General features: G+C 44.6%; 1 protein-coding gene across 11 annotated transcripts in view; it reads left to right on the forward strand.

Annotated features, from left to right (window-relative positions):
* The window catches only part of tns3.2 (tensin 3, tandem duplicate 2), a 56,821-nt gene that overhangs the window by 5,999 nt on the left and 26,896 nt on the right, over window positions 1-23,926 (forward strand). For 7 of the 11 annotated variants that reach the window (XR_009795681.1, XR_009795683.1, XR_009795679.1 and 4 more), the window contains exons 4-6: window positions 2,722-2,873; window positions 3,591-3,687; window positions 3,778-3,846. Coding sequence is in view for 6 of the 11 variants with exons in the window: in XM_061824575.1 (XP_061680559.1) it covers window positions 2,722-2,873; window positions 3,591-3,687; window positions 3,778-3,846 (318 nt within the window). In the remaining 5 variants the exon portion in view is untranslated. Of the gene's footprint in view, window positions 1-2,468; window positions 2,500-2,721; window positions 2,874-3,590; window positions 3,688-3,777; window positions 3,847-18,371; window positions 18,748-23,926 lie in introns of those variants that run through there. The other 4 variants (XM_061824578.1, XM_061824576.1, XM_061824577.1 and 1 more) reach the window with 3 other exon arrangements.

Consider the following 23,926-nt stretch of genomic DNA (forward strand, 5'->3'; position numbering starts at 1 on the left):
GAAGCCGGCATTTAGATTCACAAATACCACTCTGTCCAACTGCAATTCCAGGAATGTGATCTTGCCGACAGCAGTAAGTCGCAGCGGTGGCTGCTGTGAATATGGATGTTTTAAACGTTTTATTTCTTTGTATTCAAATGCTTTTAATAATGTAAAACACATTGAGTTACCTTCTGTGAAATGTGCTGCCACCGACATGCCTTGATACATTTTAAAGTAGATATTGTTATGAAAACTACATATATTATTATTCACTTCAATGTCTACATGAAAAAAAAAAATGGGTGGAGCGTTGTCACACTCGACATCCCAACCTGATCCCCCTCCTGCAGCGGCGATGAACAACACCGACACAATGGGCTATGAACAATGCTGCCGCCAGCAATGAACAACGCCAACGCCGTCGTCCCCCCCCCCAACTGTTTTTTTTTTAATAGCTCTATACACACCTACCTGTCATTTGGAACCCACAAAGCTCTCGTCCTTTGCACCTGTACAATCCATTTTTCACGACGAACCAGGTCTTTTGCAAACGTGTCAAGAGTGAATCCATCCTCCCGAGTGTTCGAGCAATATTCAGCAATACAACAAGACGGCATTTTGGCTAACACGCAGGAAAAAAGGGCTATTTTCCTGCCGGTAAAACTAGTATTAAGACAGGAACCTGCCAGTGTGGGTGTCTGGAAATCTGTCACTTCCTGCTTCTTTTCCAAAACGAATGCCTCGAGAGGATTTTCACATGGCGGGAGATACAGAAATCCTTATATGACAACATCATAATGTGTGGTGAAAAAAAAAACGGATGGGTCCACTCCGGCTGCCTTTTTTTCATCAAAAACATACTAAAAATCATGCTTTACGTGTCGGTGGCTCTTTAAATTTACTTTGCTTTACTATTTCTCGCCAATTTTTGATTACGTCTAAAGGAGCTTTAGATATTCTGTATGTTGTTGTCTTTCTCATTGATGTCACTACTGCAGTTTGAACACTGTCATTTACAATTTCGTTGTTGTGTGTGGCCAAATATATTTGAAACTTGTCGGTTCTTTTTTTTAAATTAAGTTTAAATTGGTAAGCTTGTGCTTTAGAAGTTCATTTCGGTCAAGTTAACAGTTGATTTGCACTTTGACACCAACCAATATACGATCACTTCCAATGTGAAATTTGTTTCGGGCTGTACAATCCATAAATTCCGTAATTCCTTGTGTTGAATATGCATTCCCCCCGCCTGCCCCCCAAATTGTCAAAAACTAATTTGTGCGCATGGTGTATAGGTTAAGGGGAAAATGAAAGAATAAAAACAGTTGAGTTGCACTTTGATCACAACCAATCTATGGTCACTTCCAATGTGAAATTTGTTTCGGACTGTACAATCCATAAATACTGTAATTCCTTCTGTTGAATGTGCATTCCCCCCGCCTAGTTGGCAGAAGAAGAAGAGGCATGCACAGACCCTACAACTGTGTGTAGGGACTTTGAATGTTGGGAAGATGACAGGAAAAGCTCAGGAGTTAGTTGACATGATGATAAGGAGCAAGGTTGATGTATTGTGCATCCAAGAGAGCAAGTGGAAAGGGAGTAAGGCGAGAATCTGAGAAGCAGGGTTTCAATTATTTTACCATGGAGTAGATGGGAAGAGAAATGGAGTAGGGGTTATATTAAAGGAAGAGCTGGCAAAGTTTATAAAATACTGGTGAGGCCAGCCATTATGTATGCATTACAGACTGTGGCACTGAAGAAACAACAGGAAGCAGAACTGGAGGTAGCAGAAATGAAGATGCTGAGGTTCTCGCATGGTGTGAACAGGTTGGATAGGATTAGAATTGAGCTCATTAGAGGGACAGCCAAAGTTGGATGTTTAGGAGACAAGGTTCGAGAGCGCAGACTTCGATGGTTTGGACATGTCCAGAGGCGAGTGAGTGACTCTTTTAGTAGAAGAGTGCATAGGATGGAGCTGCCAGGGAAAAGAGTGAGAGGAACACCAAGGAAAAGGTTGATGGATGCTGGGAGAGAAGACATGAGGGCAGTGGGTGTTAGACAGGAAGATGCACGAGATAGGTTTAGCTGGAAAAAGATGACACGCTGTGGAGACCCCTGACGGGACAAGCCGAAAGGAAAAGAAGAAGAAAATGCTTTTCCATGTCCACTTTCTGTTCCATTTCTTGTTAAAGAACAAATTCATAAAGTATAAGCCTTGTTGTTACATAATTTTTTTCAAGTGTTCTCTTTCATCTAACCACAGTGACACCTGCTTGAGTCATAGAGTTCATCTTGATGAAAGAAGCACAACAAGCTGATAAATACAAAGTTTTTTTGAGGACAAACCAAACATGAGCATTTGTAGCACACAGCACCTTAGAGTAAATTTCCAATGTTGATTTTGGTTATTACAGCGGGCCATAACATTTTAATCCATCCATCATTTTCTTAGCTTCTTTTCCTCATGAGTGTCGCAGGAGTGCTGGAGCCTATCCCAGATGTCAATGGGCAGCAAGCAGGGTATACCCTGAACCGGTTTAATGTACTGAGGACAAGCCTAAAGAAAAAGAAGAAGACATATTGATAGAAATCTTATTTCACATAAAAAACAAACCTGACTTAATTTTTTTAGACGATTCCATTTTAGTTCCTAATCTATCTGACTGACTTCCTTTGTCTGCCTCCCCGGCTGTTGTTTTCCTGATTTTCACCTTTTTATTTGTCGCTTTGACTCATGTACAGGCTGGAAGCAGAAGAAGCAGATCAGTGATATGACTGACCACTCTTGTCTTTGCACGCTCAACATAGGAGTTCATGGTCTTGAATCAGGAAGGGAAAGAGCTCAATGCTTGAGGCACTACCTGGTCAGCACTCCTTCCCATTTGGCATCACAGGTAAAGAGTTAAGCAGTTCGTTTCACTAAATAGAATCCTCCAGGATCCCAATATCACATTCCCCCCAATTTCCATGTTGGGAGTGATAACTATGTTGACAACCAGTTCAAAGAAAGCGCAAGCCTTTTTGTTGTGCTAACTCAAACTGTGTTACATCACTTAGCCTCAACATCATGGTGACCTTTGACATTTATGATGTCTACTTAACTCATAGCCCATAGCATAGGCGACATTGTAAAATCGCTGTTAAAAAAGTGACAAGATAAAAAAAAAAGTTTGATGGTCTTAAGAATGATACAAGTTCAGAGAAGAAGAAAATGGGTGTGGTGAACTTTTATTTATTGAGTGTTAGCAGTTTTATTGTTGTTTGGTTATATTGTAATTAATATTTCTCTAACACACACAACTAGTTACTTTATACGTGGTCATTATGGAATTAAAACAACAAATGTTATGGTCCCAAAACTTGCTTGGTATGACATCTTTTAGTCTTTGTCTCTCACATCCTTTGAATTGAGCTTTCTGCTCTTCTTTATTTTCTTGAAGTTGGCTGACATGAATAGCATGGCTGTTTACACAAAAAAACAGTCTCTACCCCCACACACATCACAAGACAGATATCTGCTCATGTGTGTGGTTTTCTCCTCTCATAACACTGTGGAAAGAGTATTGATCCCGCCCTGTCTCATTACTTCCTCCTTGCTGTATCTCTCTAAGGACAAGTTTCATTGTGTTGTCTACAGCGACCAAAGTGATAGCTTTGAATCTGTCCCATCAACTCCAGCCTTTCCAGTGTCTCCTTCAACGCCTTATGGTAAGAAATATGGTGAACATGGACACATCTTACTGTGGGTGGGTGTTGCTGTTCTGTGGAATCTCATCAGTGTCCTTTTTGTTTTCCTAGTGGAACACTGTTCAGAGTTTTCACATATCAGGTCTGTTGAGCAGTGGGCCCAACACAGCTGGACACAAGGTAAGCTTTCACAGGCATGTGTGACCATTCTTGTATGCACCAGTCAAGCATATAGTGAAAAGTAGATTTTCTGCTTGACTGGTAAGGGAGAAGTTTAAACTCAAACATTTGCTGATGGCTGTCAAACATGGTTCAAGAGGTGGATGGAATAGTCTCTTGATATAACACACACTCACACCTGCATGCACAAACACGCATAGACAGACTCATGGTCACATACACTTGGCAAAGACGTTGCTGCTATTGGTGGACAATGATAGCACGACTGTTTTTGGAAAATCAGGAGTTGACAGCAGAAAAAGGACTCATTTCTGTGGTTTAAAATGTTACTGTTGTCTTATTTCATTTTTTTATATGTAAAATAGGTGGAACGGTGGGGCAACTGGTTAGAGTGTTGGCCTCGCAGTTCTGAGGAGCGAAGTTCAAATTCGAGGCGTGGTCAAGAGCTGGTGTCTGCTGACGCTGGTTGAGCATCACTGAGGCCTGGTCGAGAAACGGCAACTGCTGTTGGTTGAGCACCGTTGAGGTGTGGTTGAGAGGCAATAGCTGCTGCTGTTGGTTGAGCACCGCTGAGGTATGGTTGAGATGCGGCAGCTGCTGCTGCTGGTCGAGCACTACTGAGGCGTGGTCAAGAAGCGGCAGCTTCTGCTGGTCGAGCATCACCGAGGTGTGGTCGAGATGCGGCGGCTGCTGCTGTTGGTTGAGCACTGCTGAGGCGTGGTTGAGGGCGACAGCTGCTGCTGTTGGTTGAGCACTGATGAGGCGTGGTCGAGATGCGGTGGCTACTGGTCAACCACCACTGAGGCGTGGTCAAGAGGCGGCGGCTGCTGCTGGATGAGCACCACTGAGGTGTGGTTGAGATGTAGCACCTGCTGCTGTTGGTTGAGCACCGCTGAGGGGTGGTTGAGAGGCGACAGCTGCCGCTGTTGGTTGAGCACCGCTGAGCCGTGGTTGAGAGGCACTGGCTACTGGTGGAGCACTGCCAAGGCATGGTCGATAGTCCACTGTTATTGGTCGAGCACCGCTGAGGCGTGGGCAAGAGGCAATTGGGGCTTGGATGCTGCAGATGCGTAGGCGAGAGGCGGCTGGGGCTTGGGCACTGGAGAAGCGTGGGGCAGAAGCAACTGGGACTCCGGCACAGTAGAAGCGTGGGCGAAAGGTGACTGGGACTCTGACAGTGAAGAGGCGTGGGTAAGAGGCGGCTGGGGCACGCCCTCTGTCAAGACATTAGCAAGTGGTGGTAGGGACGTGGTTGCCCTTGCGACAGGAGCAAGAGGTGGCTGGGGGTCAGGCGCCGTGGATATAGGAGCAAGTGGCGCCTAGGGGTCAGCCACAGTGGATACAATAGCAAGAGGCGGCTGGGGGTCATCAGGTGCGCTTCCTCAGCCTGCTGCCATTGAGGCTTGGTTGGAGTGGATACAAGAGTGCCAGAGTGCTCATGGACTTGGGAAGGTGAACTGGAAAACATGGGTTAAATAAAATGAAATAACTGACTAGTGGATTTTGCTTCGTGTGGTTTTGGCTGAATGCAGTGTGAGGCATAAAGCTGTGGTCTACTTGATAGCCTCCACTGGCCACAATGTGTGGGCACTGGATAAATGGCCAAACTGGTGCCCCAGAAAAGGTCAGAGGAAGAGGACTTGGGCTTAGGCACACAGTGGCTGGAAATTGGGGCAGGTTAAACAAATTGACTGGGACTAAAACGAGGGAGGGAAAAAACAATCTATATCCAAGTCAGAATTGGGCAGGCAGTCATATAAGTCCAGGTCTTCCATAAAATCAGAAAAATCTGAGTCTAGCAAAACGTGGTGGTGAACAGGTCGGGATAATGTGGGATAATCATAACACATGGGTGGTGCAGGTGACAAGGTAGGAGAGAACAAAATAACAGAACCCACTCAGATAGGGGACGCTAGGTCAACAGACAGAGTGCGCTGGGAGGCAGACCGGCGGCATGACGGCGACACCGCGTTTTGACTGTTGGATCCTGTTCGGGCCAATTTGTTCTGTCATGATCATACGACATGAGGTAGGACCCTAATGCAGGACTCCAAGGCAGAGACATGATGTTGAGGGTGGTTTTATTCCAGGCAGTGGTCATAGACAGTTAACCAGTCCAAAAACACGTGGCAACAGGCAAGGTCCAAAAACATGAAGACGAGGTTGAATTACTACAAGGCAAAAAACAAGACTTGACTTAGCTGTGGTGGCACATGAACGCCTGCTGTGACAACGAGGCGAATTCACAACAAGAGGCTCGTATACTCAAGCAGACTAATGCAGTCTCAAGCACACGGAACTGGCAAGTGAGAATGAAAGACATAAAGCCTATATGCCTGGCCTAATTAGCGTCAATAAGGTGCAGTTGTGGAGCTGCTGCTGGAGGCAGCTGGGCCCACGGCAGTGAAGTTGTCAACATGGGGTTGGTGGCATATGTTTTTGGCGATGCTCCCTCCACTGCATAGAATAATCCACAAATGTAGTTTGGCAGCATTGTGATTAGGTGTTGTTTCCGTTCGTGGATAGTGGTTCACTTGCACGAGACGGGGCTGCTCTTTTCAGATTTGGTTGAGTACTATGTCAAGAGTGCGCTATAATTCTTAATCCTCTGGATATTTTGACGAAAGCATGCCACAAGCAGAACAGCTGATGCTGGGTGTCTAATAATAGTTTGGGGTGATAAAGGAAGGACACCGCTGACAGGATGTGAATGGACATCCTGTCAGCGGGGGGTGGGAGGGCTAGGAGATCAGATATTTTGTTGCAGGGACATCCGGAGGGACCAGAGAAGGAATTTCCAGTTATGTCAGAAATTAACTTGAGAGCATTAATAACAATATATAACAGGGCATGGTCTGTACTCACTTTTGTATTTGACTGAAGTTAGATGCTAGCCCAATAGTGCTTTATTTTACGACCATCTTTGACAACTGCCCAGATGAAAGCTTCCATGGTAAAATAAATAAATACATAAACAAACAAACAAATAAATAAATAAACACCAATGGAGCCCTATGGTGGCACAAGCCGGTGCAAGCAAGCGTAGATAAATGCAAAGGGTTGCGTCAGGAACGGCATCCGGCGTAAAACAGTGCCAAACAAAATATGAGCGTTCATCTAAAGAACACCATACCGGATTGGTTGTGGCCCGGTTCAAGAACGCCCGCCCACGGCACCATAAACCTGCGTTGCATCGGTGGAAATTCAGCTCCTGTGGGTCGAAGATAAAGAAGAGGGGGAAAGCAAATTCATCAGCAGAAGAAGAAAAGGGCCTACAACTGATTGTAGGGACTTTGAACGTTGGGACTATGACAGAGAAAGCTCAGGAATTGGTTGACATAATGATTAGGAAAAAGGTTGATATATTTTGCATCCAAGAAAGCAGGTGGAAAGGGAGTAAGGTTAGAGGTTTAGGGGCAGGGTTTAAATTATTTTGACATGGAGTAGATGGGAAGAGAAATGGAGTAAGCGTTATTTAAAAGGAAGAGCTGGCTAAGAATGTCTTGTGGGGTGAAAAGAGTATCAGATCAAGTGATGAGGCTGAAATTTGAAATTGAGGGTGTTATGTATAATGTGATAAGCGGCTATGCCCCACAGGTAGGATGTGACCTAGAGTTGAAAGAGAAATTCTGGAAGGAACTAGACGAAGTAGTCCTGACCATCACATAGAAAGAGAGTTGTGATTGGTGCAGATTTCAATGGACATGTTGGCGAAGGAAACAGAGTTGACGAAGAAGTGATGAGAAAGTATGGCATCCAGAAAAGTAACTTTGAGGGACAGATCAGAATCAGAATCAGCTTTGTTGCCCAAGTGTGTAAAAACAAACAAGGAATTTTTCTTTGGCTGTCGGTGCTGCCCTAGTACAACATTCAGAACAAAGAACAACAAAGCAACAAGAACAAAGAACAAGAGAAATTTCTGTGAATAGGAACTATTCCTTATAAGTCGTGCAAGATGTAAAATCTTCATTAAGGACAGGTAAGAGATATGTGTGTTAACGTTCCACATTGTGTTAAGCTTGTACAGAGTGCCTTTACCCGTTTGCGGTTCCTGTTATAGACCAGTGCAATGACAATTGTGCAAGGGGAGCAGTTTAAAGTGACAAATCATGCGGTCTACAAAATATTTCACAAAAATATTATGAATACTCATACTGATTGGACCAGCAGGATGTGAGTGAGTGTCCTAACATGGCATAAGGCAGAAAAACACTAGGTCCGCTGATCAAGAATTTGATGACTTAATTGGCAGAGGGGAAAAACTGTTCGAATGCCCGCTACTTTTGACTTTCATTGATCTGTAGCGCTTTCCGGCGCAAGGAGCTGGAAGAGCTAGTGGCCAAATCATGCAGAATCCAACAGGATCCTGCCTGCTCTGGACCTAATTCACGTTGGGTGCAAGTCCTCAATAGTGGGTAGCATGGTGCTGACAATGGTTTTGATGGACTTTGGAAAAAGGATGGAAAGGAGGAAGGATGGAAGTGAACACTTTTTTCCAGAAGAGGCAGGAATATAGACTGACATACAAGAGTGGAGGTAGAAGCACGCAGGTGGATTATATTTTCCGCAGATGATGTAATCTGAAGGAGGTTACTGACTGTAAGGTAGTGGTAGGGGAGAGTGTTGCTCGACAGCATAGGATGGTGATGTGTAGGAGGACGCTGGTGGTGGGGAGGAAGAATAGGAAGATAAAGGTAGAGCAGAGAACCGTGCGGTGAAGCTGAGAAAGGAACAATGATGTGCGGCCTTTCGGAAAGAGGTGAGACAGGCTCTCACTGGAGAGGAGGAGCTCCCGAAAGACTGGACTACGACAGCCAAGGTGATCAGAGAGACAGACAGAGAGTACTTGGTGTGTCTTCTGGTCGGAAAGGGGAGAAGGAGACTTGGTGGTGGAACTAAAAAATACAGGAAGTCATTCAAGGAAAGAGATTAGCGAAGAAGAAGTGGGACACTGAGAGGACTGAGGAGAGGCGAAAGGAATACATTCAAATGTGACGTAGGGCAAAGGTAGAGTTGGTGAAGGCTAAACAAGAGGCATATGACGACATGTACACCAGGTTAGACACGAAAGAAGGATAAAAGGATCTCTACAGGTTGGCCAGACAGTGAGATGGGAAGGATGTGCAGCAGGTAAGGGTGATTAAGGCGAGAGATGGAAATATGTTAACCAGTGCCAGTCGTGTGCTAAATAGATGGAAAGATTACTTTGAGCAATTGATGAATAAAGAAAATGAGAAGGATGGAAGAGTAGAAGGGGCAAATGTGAAGGACCAGGAAGTGGCAATGATTAGTAAGGGGGAAGTTAGAAAGGCACTAAAGAAGATGAAAAATGGAAAGGCAATTGGTCCTGATGACATACCTGTGGAGGTATGGAAGCAATTTGTTGAGAGGACTGTAGAGTTTTTGACCAACTTATTCAACAATATACTAGCGTGTGAGAAGATGCCTGAAGAATAGAGGGAAAGTGTGCTTGTTCCAATTTTTAAGACAAAGGCGATGTGCAGAGCTAGGGAAACTATAGAGGAATAAAGTGGATGAGGCACACAATGAAGTTATGGGAAAAGGTAGTGGAGGCTATATTCAGGGTAGAAGTAAGTATCTGCGAGCAACAGTATGGTTTCAGGCCTAGACAGAGTACCACAGATGCTTTATTTGCCTTGAGGATGCTAGTGGAAAAGTACTGAGAAGGTCAGAAGGACCTACATCGTGTCTTTGTGGATCTTGAGAAAGCCTATGACAGAGTACCAACGGAGGAACTGTGGTACTGCATGCGTCGGTCTGGTGTGGCGGAGAAATACAGTGAAGAAAATGAATATTTGAACACCCTGCTATATTGCGAGTTCTCCCACTTAGAAATCATGGAGGGGTCTAAAATTTTCATTGTAGGTGCACGCCCACTGTGAGAGAGATAATCTAAAAAGTTTCTGATGTTTAGCCCCACTCCTCACTTGCCTGTTGATGTGATGCTCAAGAGAGCTTTGTTGGATGGAGAGACTGTTGATGTTGATAAGTACGTACAGTCTCTGGGGAAAGATTTGAGGGAGGCAACAATTGTTGCACAGACACATATTACCAATCGACAAACTAAACAAGCCATAAATTACAACAGAAAGAAAGGGTTTCTTGGTTGAAGTGGGTGATAAGATCCTGTTGGCGAACAGAGGTGAAAGAGGGAAAAAGAAACTAGTATGTAGTTGTAAGTAACAACGACAAGTTACACGCCTACAGCATTTGGCATCCTGTTACAGGCGAGAGTAAGACAGCCCATTGGAATTTGATCATGCCTGTTAATTTCTTGCTATTGCCATCATGGGGGGAGATTGATCATGAAGCAGAGCCTTTTCTTCACAGCTCGAAGCTAAGTCATGATACTGTGGCTTCTTCGGGTCACACGAAGCAGAGTGATACCCAGACTGCCCGCTGGGTAACTGACCTTCCTCAAACTCCAGCAGATCATGAGATTGATCAATCTGTCTCTTTGGATGAGGTATACAGTGATTTCCACATGTGGAGCAGAGGTTGAGATAAGTGCTGAGCTACAAGCAGTGCAGTAATAATTTCAATTTATAGTTTTTATTTTGTACTTAATATTTTGGAAGACTACTTTTACTGTTACCTGACTTACTTTATTGTCAACTAACAGTATTCTTACTAGAGAACATTGTTTTGCTACTCGACTACTCTACTCTATTGCTACTCTCAGGTTTAAGTAACATTTTTTCTCATCAGCTCAGGGAGTGTCGTTTTTGTTGAATTGGTCTTTTGTATTTTTGTGTTTAGGTGCTGTGGGCCATGACACTTGAAGAAATGACCAATAAAAAGAAAAATATATACAAATAAAAATAAAATAAAAATACAGACTCACAACAGGACAACAGGAAGCAGAACTGGATGTAGCAGAAATTAAGATGCTGAGGTTCTCGCTTGGTGTGAACAGGTTGGATAGGATTAGAAATTAGCTCATTAGCGGGACAGCCAAAGTTGGATGTTTTGGAGACAAGGTTCAAGAGAGCAGACTTCAAAGGTTTGGACCTGTCCAGAGGGAAGTGAGAATATTGGTAGAAGGGTGCTGAGGGTGGAGCTGCCAGTCAAAAGAGCAAGAGGAAGACCAAAGAGAAGGTTGATGGATGTTGTGAGTGAAGACATGAGGGCAGTTGGTGTTAGAGAGGAAGATGCACGAGATAGGCTTAGATGGAAAAACATGACACGCTGTGGCGACCTCTAATGGGACAAGCTGAAAGGAAAAGAAGAAGAAATAAATCAGTGGCACGGTGGATCAGCTGGAAAGGCCTCACATTTCTGCGGTCCCGAGTTCCATCCCGGACCCATGTGTGGAGTTTGGGTTTGCGTGGATTTTCTCCAGGCACTCTGGTTCAACACAATGCACCACAGAGCAATGGTGAATGTGGTAAGGAAGTGAAGAAATGCGACAAGCGGGATGGAACAGTTGGCGGTAGGTGTCTGGTGTTCTATGTGATAGAAGAGTCTCTGCTAGGATGAAGGGCAAAGTTTATAAAACAGTGGTGAGGCCGGCGATGATGTATGGATTAGACACGGTGGCTCTGAAGAAACAACAGGAAACAGAACTTAAGATAGCATAAATGAAGATATTGAGGTTCTCGCTCGGAGTGAGCAGGTTGGATAGGATTAAAAATGAGCTCATTAGAGGGACAGCCAAAGTTGGATGTTTTGGAGACAAGGTTAGAGAGAGCAGACTTGGATGGTTTGGACATATTCAGAGGCGAAAGAGTGAGTATATTGGTAGAAGGGTGTTGAGAATGGAGCTGCCAGGCACAAGAGCAAGAGGAAGACCAAAGAAAAGATTGATGGATGTTGTGAGGGAGGACACGAGGAAAGCAGATGTTAGAGAGGAGGATGCACGAGATGCTTTAGATGGAAAAAGATGACACGCTGTACTGACCCCTAACGTGGCAAGCCAAAAGAAAAAAGACTCTTGATTCCTGATCCCACATCCCAAAAGCATGCAATATTAATTGGACACTCCAAATTACCCTTAGGTGTGATTGTGAGTTAGTTTTCGATCGCTCATCATATTCAGGTTAGAGGGTGTGGTGGAGCCCTATCCCAGCTGACATTGTGTGACAGGTGGGGTTCACTCTGGCGTGGTCATCAGTCTGAACCGCTGTATATCAGGGCTGAAAAAATTTTTGTACTAAAGATGAACGTGTCACCTTTGGACAGCTGTTTATACAAAACATAACCAGGGTATTATTGGTGATGGTATTTTGATGTGTGTTGTATACAGCTAGATTAAAGGTTGCTTGTGTCTATTGTACACATGAAGAAGAGCATCGAAGCAGCAATACAAACATGACTTTCTCTGTAGCTTTTTTCAACTGGCTGTGCTGTTTGAGAGGGAAAAAAAGACCCTACATTTAGAGAGAGAATGACTTCCTGTTTACCACTTTAAAGCCAGTTGACAATCTGGGAAAGAATTTGACCCTTTGGGATGGTTAGATTTCTGATTGCCATTATTTTCACATCATGTTTACAGTGATAATTACAAGGGAAGTGAGGCAATGGCAATGTGAGACGTAATTACTGGGCTCAACCTCACAGCAGAGTCCCACTGTAGTATTACTAGAACAATTACATTGTTGTAATATTTGCAGGTGTGTTCTTTAATATAGAAAATTGAAGTATCTTGTTTCTATGCCAAGCAGTTAAATTAAGATCAGCACTATAAAATCCTCCTTAGCTTTTGACATGTAACCTTTAGAATTGTAATTAGAACATAATTTAAAATATGATTCATAGTCAGTTTGAAGGAATTTGGGCCTACTTTCTATTGAAAGGTGTACAGTATATACTGTATATGATGGTGCCACGAAAGCTTTTGCGACAGTAATGTCCAGTTATATCATTGTCGTGTTTTAATGCTATAGTTACTAGGGGGCTGATTGCACCAACATAATGTTAAATATTGATACTGAAATTGCAGCAAAATCAGTACAAGGGTTATAAATTGCTTCCCTCAAGTTTCTTTCTGTGCATTATTTTCACAATTGAATCACATCTCTGCTAAGCTGCTCTTGATAAAGAATCACAATTGAAAGCGTATAAAGCAGATTACTAGCATGATTATTTACATTTGTTTACCTTGGTTAGAATCAAGAGAATCAAGAGATTGAATATTTGAATTTTTTCCAATGACAGTAATGTGTCATTTGCATGACAATATAATGGCGATTCATGCTGCTTTTTTGGTCTGTTCTGTCTTTCTAGTGAGAAGTCGTCAGGTATCTCAAAATTATAACATTCAGTAATTTCCTTAATGACTCATGTCAAGGAAAAAAACACACACACAGAAGAACTCAGGCAGCAGAAATAGGTTTCAGCCAAAGGAATGTCAACAGCATAAACGAGAGGTTCTGAGCTTTAAGACAAACATTTGACTGTCTGAACCCCAGTGGTGAAAGGTCAGGAGAAAAGAAACTAAAGTGGTGGATGAGACTACTTTTACTTCTTCAGATGTTTAACTTGTTGAATTGACGGTGAAATAAGTGATGGCTCTTTGAGTCCTGTTGTCAATTCTGATTGCACCTTCTCACCGATGATAGTGATATGAGAATGCGATGGGCGGCACGATGGAGTGACTGTTTAAAGCATCTGCCTCACAGTCCTGAGGACTGGGGTTCAAATCCTGGCCCTGGCTGTGTGGAGTTTGCATGTTCTCCCGTGCCTGCGTGGGTTTTCTCCCGGAACTCTGGTTTCCTCCCACATCCCAAAGACATGCATTAACTGGAGACTCTAAATTGCCCATAGGCGTGATTGTGAGTGTGACATTTGCCTATCTTTATGTGCCCTGCGATTGGCAGGGACCCAGTTCAGGGAGAACCTCACCTCCTGGCTAAAGATTGCTGGGATAGGTTCCAGCACTCCTGCGACCCTTGTGAGAATGAATGGCTCAGATAATGGACGGATGGACAATGCTGTGGTTAAATTCTATCAATAAGTTCTCGGATTACACTATTTTTGGTCAGCAGTATAAAAACACAAGCATGATGTAAATCTCACATTTTTGTTCATATATTTTTACAAAAGCAAATGCTGGATAATCACTATCAAGTGTTCATAAAAGTGTTTGCGGCATCTTTCCATTTTTTTATACATAAAAGAATAATATGTTTTGAAAGATATTCCATGAGGATCAAGACAAATTAGAATTTGGTTTTTCAGTGATATTTTTTTTTATACCTATTCACATTGCACAAATGAAATCCACCATTGGATATTAGCGTGCTGATTACCGGCATATTTAATGAAAGTACTATATCGTGTTGGAGGACACTTTTATCCTCCCCGCGTGTTTGTTTAGTTTTGGGTAGTGAGAATGTTGGTTATCCAAATACAGGCTGGAGATGATGAACAGTTTCTTCGAAGCTTTTACTTACAGAATATTCTGGGCACAAATGAGTGACAGACAATAACTGTAGCAGATCAGAAGTGCAAAGCTACAGAGGACTTGCAGCCTTTTTATACTATATACTATCAGAAGGGTCCGCATCACAAAAGTATGAAAGGAAAATAAAGAGTATCGCATGAGAATCGCATCATAAAGCAAAGAGCATCACAAAATATCGGCAATTATAATGACTAAACCAAATCTACTTCTTCAAAACCTGTTTCTGTGGGTTGGGTTACTGCAAATCCAGATTGAAGGCCATCGTTGCCCATGAAGCAACATCTGTGAAAAGAATGAAGTCCGGGTTCTCAAGCGGTGTCTCATAGAGTTCAGTCCGAAGTGAGTCTTCTTCCTTAGTTCTTCGTACACAACAATGTGGTTCTCCTTCAAGCAGACCTTCAGCCATGTTTACTCCTTCATGAATAAAGAGAATATGTGGTTGTGTTAAGATTGTCTCAATTTTCCTGTCTTCCTCCGGTCATGGTAAAACCTTGACTTGTGACGTACTGGACTGTACTGTGTGATGTTCGCACAGTATGGGTGATGGAGAACAATGTGAGATGTTTTCTGAATCACTCTGGCTAGAGCAGATGCGAAAGCAGCACATATTGGATGTCTTTGCTCGTATTTTTCCAATGGAGTGGATGCATACAGACAGACTTGTCGACTCCCTCCTTCCCCCTTCTGATAAAGGGCAGCAGACAAACTGCTGACCTTTTCAGATGCGTCTATAGATAAAACATGCGGCTGTAATCAGGAATTGCAAGAGCCGCAGCAGCGGAAAGATGCTGTTTCAAGGAAAGGAAGGAAGTATCTGCTTCCGTGGTCCAACAAAGAATATTAGAAAGGTTCCGCATACCCTGGTCATTTACCATCTGTCGGAGCGGGTAAGTAAGTTCAGCAAAGTCTGGAACATGATGTCTAGAGTAGTTGCAAAGACCAAGAAAGGCCAGCATGGTTTTGACATTCATTGGTTTTGGGTGATGAAGGATATCATCTTTGTGAGAGGGAGAAATTCCTGTGCCATGGCGTGAGATCAGTCGTCCGAGAAAGGAAACCTGTGGTCGGGCAATCTGAAGTTTGGACTTGGAACACTTCAGGCCAACAGAGGCCAAATGAGAGAGCAAAGACCTGGTGGCTTCAAGACAAGAAGTTTCAGATGGAGCTGCCAGTAAGAGCTCATCCACATACTGCACCAGGAGAACTCCATTAGGGAAGTCAAGTGGAGACAGCAACTGACGAAGACAGTTGTTGAAGAGTCCGGGGGAAAGGACAAAACCGTGAGGCAGGCGATTGTAGGAGTAACAAACACCACTCCAAGTGAAAGCAAAAAATTGCCTCATTGAAGGATGGAGAGGAATGCAAAAGAAAGCATTAGCCAAGTCAATGCAAGTGAAATGAGTGTGGGCTGATGTAATTTGGGACAGTGTCGAGTGAGGGTTCGGGACTGGCAAAGTGGGAGTTAAAACAGCCGCATTAATTGCTCGCAGGTCATGGACCATGCGAAACTTTCCAGTGTCTTTCTTTTCAACGGGTAAAATTGGTGTGTTATAATCAGATTCAGGAATTTCACATAACACCCCTGCTTTGAGCAGGCCGTCAATTGTGTCCGAAATGCCAACCATCCCAGCCTCTTTTACAGAGTATTGGGGAACATATATTCGTCCTGGTTTCATCAGAAACGCAACAGGTGAGACATTGCAGAGACCAACATCAGTGGGATTCGTAGACCACAGCAACACAGGAAGGGAATCAAGAAGTTGACCAGCAAAGTCACTGTCGGTTGTTTCACGTCCATGGTGCCTATCCAGAAACTGGTGCTCCAAAACAGAAGTTGTCAAAAATGCATTAGACTGAATCCAATAAGCATCAAGGGATGAGGAATAGAGCAATTGAGAGTTAAATGAATTTTGCCAATCTGTGGCCTGTGTGCATGTCAGGACAAACGGACCAAGATCCTTCGCTGTGTGCTGAGGGGAAACCATCAAGGAGACATGTGGGTGACAAGGAGGCATAGAAGGATCCGGAGGATCCGCCATCTTATACCATTCGAGTTGTCCAGGAGTCAAAAACACCGAAAAGGCAATATCTGGTTTGCCCACAAACAAATCACCCATGTTCAATTCCCATATGTTGTTATCAATGTCCTGAAATGCCTCGCTATAGATCTCTTCTCCTGATCTGTCATAGTACAGAGTGCAATGCATACAATCAGTTACCATATCATAAGATCTGAGATTACGGACCCAATGTGACCAGAGAGTCCAAAAGTGCTCAGCCTCGAGCCAACCCCTGGAGTCAATATCCACTCTTGCCTAATAGATGTCAGCAGTGGCGCATGCCACAGGGCGTTGTTCAACAAGCGGAAACTGGGAGGTGGCACCGGAGGCAGAGGTAGCAGAGCAGCAGTACGTGTTACCATCCGGAAATTCCAGGATAAGTCCATCAGGACTGCATTTGATGAGAGGACACGTGGCGATGAGGAGATCTCGCTTTTTTCCTCCCCGCGTGTTTGTTTAGTTTCGGGTAGTGAGAATGTTGGTTATCCAAATACAGGCTGGAGATGATGAACAGTTTCTTCGAAGCTTTTACTTACAGAATATTCTGGGCACAAATGAGTGACAGAAATTGGCTGTAGCAGATCAGAAGTGCAAAGCTACAGAGGACTTGCAGCCTTTTTATACTATCAGAAGGGTCCGCATCACAAAGGTATGAAAGGAAAATAAAGAGCATCGCATTAGAATCGCATCATAAAGCAAAGAGCATCACAAAATATCGGCAATCATAATGACTAAACCAGATCTATCTGGTAATAACGGGCACATTCCAACGTCCTGGTCTCTCGTAAACATTTCAGCAAGATTCACTTAAGGTTATCTGATGAGTTGGCATGCTTCAAACATGAGTTATACAGTCATGACTAAATATGAGCAGAAGACACACTTCAATCGCTGAACAATAGTGTCAGGTTTAAGCAGCCTAGGACATTTAAAGTAAAATTCTCAAGGAAGGAAGACTAGAGGAACTTCTGGCTCGCGAGGAGAATGTGGGATGTGTCTCTTTCACAATCTCCAACCCGTTCTAATCACATCTCCACATCTCCACTTTTTTATTCCTTAGCGTGGTTTGCATCACAACAAATCAAATGTGACAAACAAAGCAACTGTGGCAAAAATAGTCCTTGTAAGTCTTTGCGATGTCTTCACCATCCTCTTGAGATCATCGGTCTTTATGTTGTCTTCTGCATCACTGGCTGGTGTTTCCACAGCATCCAATTTAACTTGATTGCATCACATTTTAAGTACATCATAGCAAAGTTTCCACGGCACCCAATGGGCCTCTCGATTGCACCACATCACACAAGCAATGAAGCATTAAAAAAACAATAAAGCAAATATGAGATAACTTAATATGCTATTAATCCAACAAATAGTATTTAACACATCACCAAATTATTTTCCCAAATATGAATATATTATTTATTAATAAAGGCACTAAACAAACACCTATCCATCCATTATCCAAGCATCTTATCCTCATAAGTGTCACAGTAGTCCTTGGAGCCTATCCCAGATATCTTCAGGCAGATTCACCATGAACTGGTTGCCAGCCAATCGCAGGGCACATGGAAAAAGACAACAATGACACTCACAATCACACCTTGGGGCAATTTAGCAATTAATGCATGTTTTGGGGATGCGGGAGGAAACCGGAGAGCCGGGAGAAACCCCACGCAGGAGGACATGCAAACGCCACACAGGTGGGACCGGGATTTGAACCCAAGTCCCGAGAACTGTGAGGTAGATGATCTAACCAGTCACTCCACTGTGCCGCCACAAAATAAACATCTTTTAATCTATTTCTGTTCTTTACCATTGTTGATGTGCACAAAATTTACAAATGGCAGTAGACATGGTCAATTTGTATCTGGATGCCATTGTTGGAGGGAACACACATGCCCGTAGATGAACCACCACCCACCCTATCCAAATCACCCTTTTTTCTCTGTGTTGCCCATAAAAGGACACATGTAACCTTTGACCCCCCCAGCACCCGCGTAATTCATTCTGATTGGGGGAAAATGTTCACAGTGTCCAGAGAATGAACAAAGCTTAGTGGTCAGTGAGAGGAAGAGGGTGGTGGGGAGGTGGGTTTTCGTCTGGAACTCCCTCTCCTTCATTCTGTCCCGTCCTCCATGGGAATACAGAAGTCAAAGCGGTGTCGGAAAAAGTAGGAACAGAGAGCTTATTTTTCCATCTGTGGGACGAAGGACAAGGCAACGCCACGATCCAACCCCAGACAAATAGTTTCTTCTTCTTGTACTGAAGTGAACAGAAGGAGAAGAAAGTATTTGGAGGGAGTGTTTCATTCACACTGGAAGCCAGACTGTACAACACAGAGGCATACAAGAAGAGGCAGGGATTTGAGGGCAAACAGGAAACCTGCCTACTGTCACATCATGACCGCATCTCTGGGTATGTATTTGCTCATACGTAGTTTGTCAGCGATTCCATACCCTAACCTCTTAATATTCCTTTCTCTCTCAAGAGGCATTATTATTCTCATATTCTCTTCTTTGTGCAACATTTTAGAGTATCTCTCTGTGAATGAGTGAAATTTTAAAGGAGTACTGAGTTTAACACAAAAATAGTTTTCATTCATCTAAGAGTGCAGTCAAGTAGATGACAGATTTAGAATTTATTTGTAAATGCACTTCTCTTTCGTCTTACATTTAAATTCTTTGTGCTTTATGCAGCTGCTCGCATTTACTGTTCTACAGAACGTCAAGAATTGACATCTATAGTATTTCATGCTTAGCTCGGACTACTCTGGGACGGAGATGCAGTTTGTTTCAATACTCTGCTTATGATCTTGTCCTTTTCAAGTCTATTTTGGCTGATAAATCGGTGTTAAATAAGGGAGCCGTGTTCCCAGGTATTGGGTGTGAGTTGCTGACTTTAATTTCTTCGGGATTTTCCAGTTCAGTCGCGTTTGGCATATAACATGCTCACTACTATTAAATTTTCATAAAATTAATTAGATGCGACAGCACAGCGGCGCAGCTGGAAAGCATTGGGCTCACAGTTCTGAGGTCCTGGGTTCAATCCGGCTCTGCCTGTATGGAGTTTGCATGTTCTCCCCGTGCCTGTGTGAGTTTTCTCTGGGCACTCCAGTTTCCTCCCAAATCCCAAAAACATGCAACATTAATTGGACACTCTAAATTGCCCCTAGGTGTGATTGTGAGTGCGGCTGTTTGTCTCGACGTGCCCTGCGTTTGGTTGGCAACAAGTTCAGGGTGTACCCCGCCTCCTGCCCGTTTACAGCTGGGATAGGCTCCAGTACTCCCGTGACCCTTGTAAAGATAAGCAGCTAAGAAAATGCATGGATGTATGAATTAAATCCCATCGAATCTCTGTACTCCTTATCCATGCTGGAGCCTATCGCAGCTATCCTCTGGAGAGAGGCAGTCTACACCCTGAGCTGGTTGCCACCCAATGACAGCGCACATATAAACAAACATCTTTTTACACTCACAATCAGGGCAACTTGAAGTCTTCAATGAACCTGCCATGTATGTTTTTGAGATGGAGGACATTGTGCTATGTTACATGTGAGCCTGATATATACTATGATCTGTATCATAGTGCACACTCATAAGGCCCAAAATTTTCACTAGAATGATGCACACCTTGTCTACAAAGTTGTGTAACCCTCTGAACGACATTCATCAGAACGCACCAGTTATATTGTTTACATGTACGCTACCATATGTTCTAGTGGGTATGCCAGCAGCCATGTGCTGGTGCACACAAGAGACTTAAGGGAAAATTTTATGACCAATCTACAAATTTAAGGCCTGTGTAGGCAATTCATTGCTGACGATGTTGTACACACTCGCGGAGTCACATCAAAACCAATATTATCACACCACAGTAAACAGAGTAGCATGACTAGCAAATAAAACAAATTAAAGAATGACTCAGAAATAATTGATAAAAACATGCCCTTTAAACACTATTTACCTCCATGCTTTGCGGCACCGCTGGCACGAAAAGTGCTGCAAAGCATGCTGGGTGAATTGTAATTGTTCCTCACTGTCTCTTGAGCGCCATCACATGGTATCTTACATACTTGATAAAATATGTACTGGTATGCATGGAAACTGTGTAACCAGTGTGTTTAAGTGTACATTGTTTTCAGTTCAGTTCAATTCAGTACACACACACACACAGACACACACAAAAAACAAAACAAAAAAAACTTGGAGTGCAAGATCCGCGAATATGGTGCGAATGGTGAAAAGTGAATGGGCAAGGGAACCCTGTATATAGTTGCAGTCAGACGTTTCCATGCATTCATCATTGGTATGATTATCACAATAATAATAAAGTAACTTTGAATTACTGACCTTGAAACATGGTGTTGTTTAGAAAAGCTCCAAGAGGCTTGCCCAACTTGTATAAATTCACAATTATCCCTCGTAGATCCTCACTGATGTCCCATCGCTCTGAGTATTGACATTTGTTGACAAACATTTGTTTTCTGGAGAAGCTAGCAGCTGCAATAAGCCATGATCAATAATGAGAACTTTTGGTCTTGGCCTCGAAAAGTTAAGACCTAGATCCTTCACCATATTTTATTCAAAAATTTAGGGGAATCAATGTATTTGATCCTGTATGCATAATTTTTGACTCATTTCGGCCACTTGTATCCGGAATCTTGTTCTTTCAGTCACGGCCGATAGCTCATGCCCATAGGTGAGGGTAGGAACGTAGATTGGCTGGTAAAATGAGAACTTCGCCTTTTGACTTAGCTCCCTCTTTAACACAATGGACTGATACAAAGTCCGCATCACTGCAGACGTTGCACCAATGCCTCTGTCGATCTCCCGGTCCATTCTTCCCTCACTTGTGAACAAGACCCCAAGATACTTTAACTCCTCCACTTGGGGAAGTATCTCATCCCCGACCTGGAAAGGGTACGCCACCCTTTTCCGACTGAGGACCATAGTTTCGGATTTGGAGGTGCCGATTCTCATGCCAGCCGCTTCACACTCTGCTGCGAGTCACTCCAGTCAGAGCTGGAGATCACTGCTTGATGAAGCCAACAGAACCACATCATCTGCAAAGAGCAGGGATGCAATGCTGAGGCCATCAAATTGGACACCCTCTACGCCTCGGCTGCTCCAAGAAATTCTGTCCATAAAACTTATGAACAAAATCGGTGACAAAGAGCAGCTTTGGCGGAGTCCAACTCTCACTAGAAATGAGTCCTACCTATTGCCGGCAATGCGAACCAAACTCTGACAGTGGTCACACAGGGACCAAACAGCTCGTATCAGGGGATTCGATACCCCATACACCCGAAGAACCCCCCGCAGGGCTCCCCGAGGGACACGGTCAAACGCCTTCTCCAAGACCACAAAACATATGTAGACTGGTTGGGCGAACTCTCATGCACTCTCGAGGATCCTGCCCAGGGTGTAGAGCTGGTCCACTGTTCCACGGCCAGGACGAAAACCACATTGCTCCTCCTGAATCCGAGACTCGACTTCCCGACGGACCCTCCTCTCCAGTACCCCTGAGTAGACCTTACCAGGGAGGCTGAGGAGTGTGATCCCTCTATAGTTAGAACACATCCTCCGGTCACCCTTCTTGAAAAGGGGGTCCACTACCCCAGTCTGGCAATCCAGAGGCACTGCCCCCAATGTCCACGCGATGTTGCAGAGGCGTGTCAACAAGGACAGCCCCACAACATCCAGAGCCTTAAAGAACTCTGGGCGAATCTCATCCACTCCGGGGCCCTGCCACTAAGGAAGGAGCTTTTTAACCACCTCGGTGACCTCAACCCCAGAGATAGAAGAGCCCGCCTCAGAGCACCCAGACTCAGCTTCCTCGTGGGAAGGCGTGTTGGTGGAATTGAGGAGGTCTTTGAAGTATTCTCCCCACCGACTCACAACATCCCGAGTTGAGGTCAGCAGCGCCCCGTCCCCTCTATACACAGTGTTGACGGTGCACTGGTTCCCCCTCCTGAGACGCCGGACGGTGGACCAGAATTTCCTCGAAGCCGTCCGGAAGTCGTTCTCCATGGCCTCACCAAACTCGTCCCACGCCCGCGTTTTTGCCTCAGCGACCACCGAAGCCACATTCCGTTTGGCCAGCTGTACCTGTCAGCTGCCTCGGGAGTCCCACAGGCCAAAAATGACCAATAGGACTCCTTCTTCAGCCTGACAGAATCCCTCACTGTTGGTGTCCACCAACATGTTCGTAGGTTGCCGCCACGACAGGCACCGACCACCTTATGGCCACAGCTCCGGTTGGCCGCCTCAGCGCCTTGAATGGAGGCGCGGAACATCGTCCACTCAAATTCAATGTCCTCCGCCTCCTCCGGGACATGAGCAAAGTTTCAACTCCCACCCTTTGGAGGTGGGAGTTGAAATTCCTTCTGACAGGGGACTCTTTTAGCCGTTCCCAGCAGACCCTCACAATACGTTTGGGTCTGCCACGTCGGAATGGTATCTTCCTCTACCATCGGAGCCAACTCACCACCAGGTGGTGATCAGTTGACAGCTGTGCCCCTCTCTTCACCCGAGTGTCCAAGACATGCGGTCGCAATTCCGATGACACGACCACAAAGTCGATCATCAAACTGAGACTTAGGATGTCCTGGTGCCAAGTGGACATGTGAACACCCTTATGCTTGAACATTGTGTTTGTTATGGACAATCCGTGATGAGCACAGAAGTCCAGTAACAGAACAACACTTGTGTTCTAACCGGGGGGGGGTTCTTCCCAATCACGCCCTTCCAGGTCTCACTGTCATTGCCCACGTGGCATTGAAGTCCCCCAGCAGAATGATGGAGTCGCCAGAGGGGGTGCTCTCCAGCACTCCCTCTAAAGACTCCAAAAAGGGTGGGTACTCTGCACTGCTGTTTGGTGCATAAGCACAAACAACAGTCTGGACCCGTCCCCCTACCTGCAGGCGGAGGGAATCTACCCTCTCATGCACTGGGATAAACCCCAACGTACAGGCCCCTAGCTTTTCGACCTCACCCACCAACTCTGGCTCCTTCCCTGTCAAAGAGGTGACATTCCATGTCCCTAGACCTAGTTTCTGTAGCCGGGGATCGGATTACCAAGGTCCCCATCTTTGGCCACCACCCAGCTCACATTGCACCCAACCTCTATGGCCCCTCTCACAGGTGGTGAGCCCATGGCAAGGGGAACCCATGTTACCCTTGGGGCTGTGCTCGGCCGAGCCCCATGGGTGCAGGCCCGGTCTCCAGGCGCTCAGCTTCAAGCCCCACCTCCAGGCCTGGCTCCAGAGGGGGGCCCCAGTGACCCACGTCTGGGCAAGGGAAATCAAGATCCAATTTTTGTAGTCATCATTGGGGTCGTACTTTGTCTGGTCCCTCACCTAGGACCTATTTGCCGTGGGTGACCCTACCAGGGGCATGAAGCCCCGGACAACTTAGCTCCCAGGATCATCGGGAAAAAAAAACCAAAATATAGCATACTGGATGTTGAACTTATACTAATCTGCTTCCTGAGTATGGTTGAGGTGCCCTTGAGCAAGGACCAAGACTGTGTATGTGGTGCGCCACACAAAAAGTAAGTAAAATGAATTCCTCATTTTTTTTAGCTCATCAGACCC

This window comes from Syngnathoides biaculeatus, chromosome 7, assembly GCF_019802595.1.
Source record: "Syngnathoides biaculeatus isolate LvHL_M chromosome 7, ASM1980259v1, whole genome shotgun sequence".
NCBI lineage: Eukaryota > Metazoa > Chordata > Actinopteri > Syngnathiformes > Syngnathidae > Syngnathoides > Syngnathoides biaculeatus.